Below are 4,027 nucleotides of genomic sequence, written 5' to 3'. Positions count from 1 at the left end.
TGTATATCCCCTCGGTATTACGACTTTATGGTGGATTCTTACATTCATAAAAACGCGTTAAGCTGTGTATTTGTCAGACGAAGAAAAGAAAATCCATGTCAGATTTTTTGTCGATAAGAGAGAGTAACAGAGCTCCCGTTGTCCTCGTTAATTGCTTATGATAGAATCCTCCCAATAAGCCCTTTTCTTTTGTCATGATAACAATTGTCATTTGAGTTAGATGGCGACGGTTGAGATCGAGCCCTGGATATTTTGATGTCAGATTATTCAGAATTCATAACTGATGAATGGGTTCATAGTCCACATTTTAATTGTAATTTAGCAGTGTATGTAATTCGCATAAAAGTGAAAAGGGTGCATTATCATTATTATGGAATCTAAAAATGTTGACGTTGCTATCAAATTATAACCATGAAAACTTTCGTCTCAGTATATGAAAGTGAGGAAAACGTAAATCAACCTTTGAACGTTTATATAGTCTTTATTAATTTATAAATTATGTATAAGGGATGATTATTATCTTATTCGTGCATTCATAACATTGATCAGCTGATGATCTGATCGTTTTATACAAGGAAAGGAGGATACGTGACAAGAGGAGAGTTCTATGATATCATCCAAAGAGTTTAAAAGTGACGGTACGGGGATAGAAACATAAAGCATACAAAATGTGAAAGAACGTAAGAATGAGAAACCATGAACACAAAACAAAATATATGTATATATATTTCCTCTTTGTAATATATATTCATAAGTACAGGAAATTCTTACCCTGCAACTCCCACCCCTTACAAGCGCTGCCCCCGCTCTCAGATTTATAACATTAAAGGGATTCTCCGGGCTGAAGATATTTTATCTCAATAAATAGAGTAGAATTCACTAACCAAAATGCTGAAAATTTGATCGAAATCGGATGTTATTGAATTTCAAAGATTTGCATTATTCAGGTGAACAGTTCTAGGCATGTCTTCATGAATATTCATTAGGTGGGCTGATGATGTCATATCATATCCCCACTTGTTCTTTTGTATTTTATTATACGACATTTGGTTTATTCAAATTTTTTCTACCAAGAACTAAAACAATTGGATTGAAAACTGGTTAAAGGCATTAGTTATTTCTCGCTGCAACTTCTTTCATCATAATGGAGACACATCATTTACACATTTATGAAAAAAAGAAATATGTAATAACATGATAAGAAAAGGAAAGAGGGGATTTGACATCACAAGCCCACCTAGTGAATATTCATGAAGATATGCCTTGAATTGTTTTACCAGAATAATGCATATCTTTAAAAATCAATTACTTCATTAATTGCTACCCGATTTTGATGAGATTTTTAGCATTTTGCTCTGTAAAATCTTCAGCCTGGAGTATCCCTTTAACCCCCCCCCCCCCCCCTATCTCCCCTCTTTCTTTCTCTCTCTCCCATCCAGTCCCCAATCTCTCTATTCGTATCATGTGCTAAAGTAATTTTCAATAAATATTATTCTCTGGAGTAAAATATCTATAATTTTATTTTTTACTTTTTTATTTTGATGCTGATCTCACCATGTTACGGATCAGTGACTCCATTTTCATGAATTACATACTGAGAACGAGAGAATCTACGAAGTAAAATCATCTAATTTCGTTTATTTCATTCATAACTTTTAGACTTTTCACAATGAATACATTGAGTTATTAATCGCTTCTCGCTAGAGGTTTTACTGGTTCATTTCTCTTTCAAAGATACCAACTATCTCAGAATTATTTATGATAACATATTCACAGACATGGTCCATTAAAACCAATTTTGAAAGTTTTCTATTTCCAAAGTCACTTTTTAAGTTATAAATGGCAGGATCAAGTTGACGAGTCCGCATTTTGTTCTTCAAGTTCTTGTATTTTAGGATGAAATGAACAGCATGTAAGATCTGTTATGTGATAATAACCATTATATATCAATGCCGAAGCTGTATATTGAACGATGCAACGAAACAAATTATAGAAGTGCATGAATCTTCCTTCTCTAAGCGAAATAAATCCTCTTAAAATCATTGAATCAATTCTGATACTAATATCTTCAGCTTAAGTTGGTAAAAATGTTTTTTCTTTTATCTGAAATACCATTTCGTAAAACAATCCAACATTATTATGGCGTTTATTCTCATGAGCTTTAATAACGGTTTAATAGAAAATGCCTTCTTTGCTTGCTATTGGTTTCTCCTTGTCACCATAGCGACAAAAGTATGTAATGAGAAGAACAGCGAGGAGAGTAAGAAACAATCCGAAAAGAACTTGATAGCGAACAACCTCTTCATGGTGGCGCTCTTCAAATAATTCACTCTCTTTGCGATAAAGTGCCGCCGGGGCATTGTCGATGGTTTCAAGCAGACGTCGATGTTTTTCTTCTTTTTGCATAGCAAGGGCTATTCCAATGTCCTCGAATCTATCCAGTTTCTCTTCCATGTCAGTCTTCTCCTTCTCGAGCTGTAGAACTTGTTGAAGTCGAAAATCAACCTTGGAATGACTGAAGTCTTCGAGTTTGTGTCGTTTTTGCCGGGCCACCCGGAGTTTCCCTTGGTTGTTCCGGGTGTTTCGAATGAAACGACGCTTCTTTTCTTCGAGTTTGAGGATCTGCCCCAAGACTAGTCGTCGTTTGTCTTTCGGAGTCGCGATCTCATCCTGCAACATCGCAAGACGGTCGCCGTCCTCGCCGAGGTTACCGTTAGCATTCTTCGTCATATCATCAAGTGGGCCCTTTCCAAAAAGACGCCTGGTCCGTTCATCCCCATCAGCAAACATTTTGATTTTGCCACCTGCTTGTCCATCAAAAGGTTTCAATTGACTAATAAGAACAGGGTTGACGATGGCTGTAGTGGCAGTTATTGTGGTTGATTTCGTCTTTGGTTGTATATTTGGTAAAGCTAGGTTGTCGACGGCAAGTCCTGTGTAATCCTTATCGTGCATGTCGTGTAAGGATTTACAAAAGTAATCTGAAGGTGTTCTTCTGTCTAGACGTGATGCAGAAGGAACATAGTGCTCACCCGGTATATGTAGATTCCCGAATTTTGTAGCAGGATACCTAAGAGAATTAAGGGGAAAAAATGATGAACGATGATTACAGATAATACAGATGATTACAGAAAATGAAGGAACGGTGAGGGTATGGTAAATTGCCAATTCGTCTACTGCCACTAACTCGTCCACTCACCACATGGTCTACTTTCATTTAGTCTAATGCCGTACCATTTGGTCCAATAACCACTTGGTCCAATTATCACTGTCTTCGTCTAATCACCATTTCGCCTATGACCATTTCGTCTCATAACCAGTTCTTTCAGTCATTTTACACAATTAACACTTAGTCCGATTATACCAAATGGTATATGGACTAAATGGCTACTGGACCAACTGGTTATTAGACGAAATGGTGAGTAAACGAGTTGGCAATTGGTCAAATTATAACCAACAGAATAAAAACGACCCCGATGGGGGCCTTGTCCACATGCTAAATTGGCAATGGTCTCGAGAGTCCCTATATCTACCCCCCCCCCTTTCTTAAAGACATGTTTTCAATAACAATAATATGCCTAAACTACATTTGTACTGATCTTGTGAGCTAACTGTAGATTATTATCCTCAAATCTGGATTCATGGAGTACAAAGGTATTATAATGACAATCATCACCATCATCACCATCATCATCATCGTCATCATTATCATCATCATTTATCATCATCATCATCATCAAGATGTTATGAGGCAATGTAGTCCTATATTATCCTCGATCATTGGCGATTTTTTTTTCGGAGGGGGGGGGGGAGGTGACACCAAGCCCCCCCCCCCTCCGAAAAAAAAAGTTTAACGTGATAAGAAAATGAGAAAAAAAGTAAGAAGGGGGATATTGAAATAATATACTTATACACTTATTTTGAATATTATGTCAGAATCTAGTCAATTTTTATTGTTTTAAAATATTTACATGATGAGTCAATTTTTTTGCTCGCTTGCATCTTTTTAGAACTTTTGCTCCATTCC

At 36.5% G+C, this 4,027-nt stretch overlaps 1 protein-coding gene across 1 annotated transcript; it reads right to left on the bottom strand.

The window, feature by feature from the left end:
* Positions 1-1,623: 1,623 nt before the first annotated feature.
* LOC129281928 (uncharacterized) lies at positions 1,624-3,065 on the bottom strand. Its single transcript, XM_054917853.2, has one exon. The coding sequence runs from the start codon at positions 2,953-2,955 to the stop codon at positions 2,173-2,175; it is 783 nt and encodes a 260-aa protein (XP_054773828.2). The 5' UTR covers positions 2,956-3,065; the 3' UTR covers positions 1,624-2,172.
* Between the last annotated feature and the right edge of the window lie 962 nt (positions 3,066-4,027).

Source organism: Lytechinus pictus, chromosome 18, assembly GCF_037042905.1.
Source record: "Lytechinus pictus isolate F3 Inbred chromosome 18, Lp3.0, whole genome shotgun sequence".
Taxonomy (NCBI): Eukaryota; Metazoa; Echinodermata; class Echinoidea; order Temnopleuroida; family Toxopneustidae; genus Lytechinus; species Lytechinus pictus.
The sequence above is the reverse complement of the archived record's forward strand: the minus strand, read 5'-3'. Positions and strand labels throughout refer to the sequence as shown.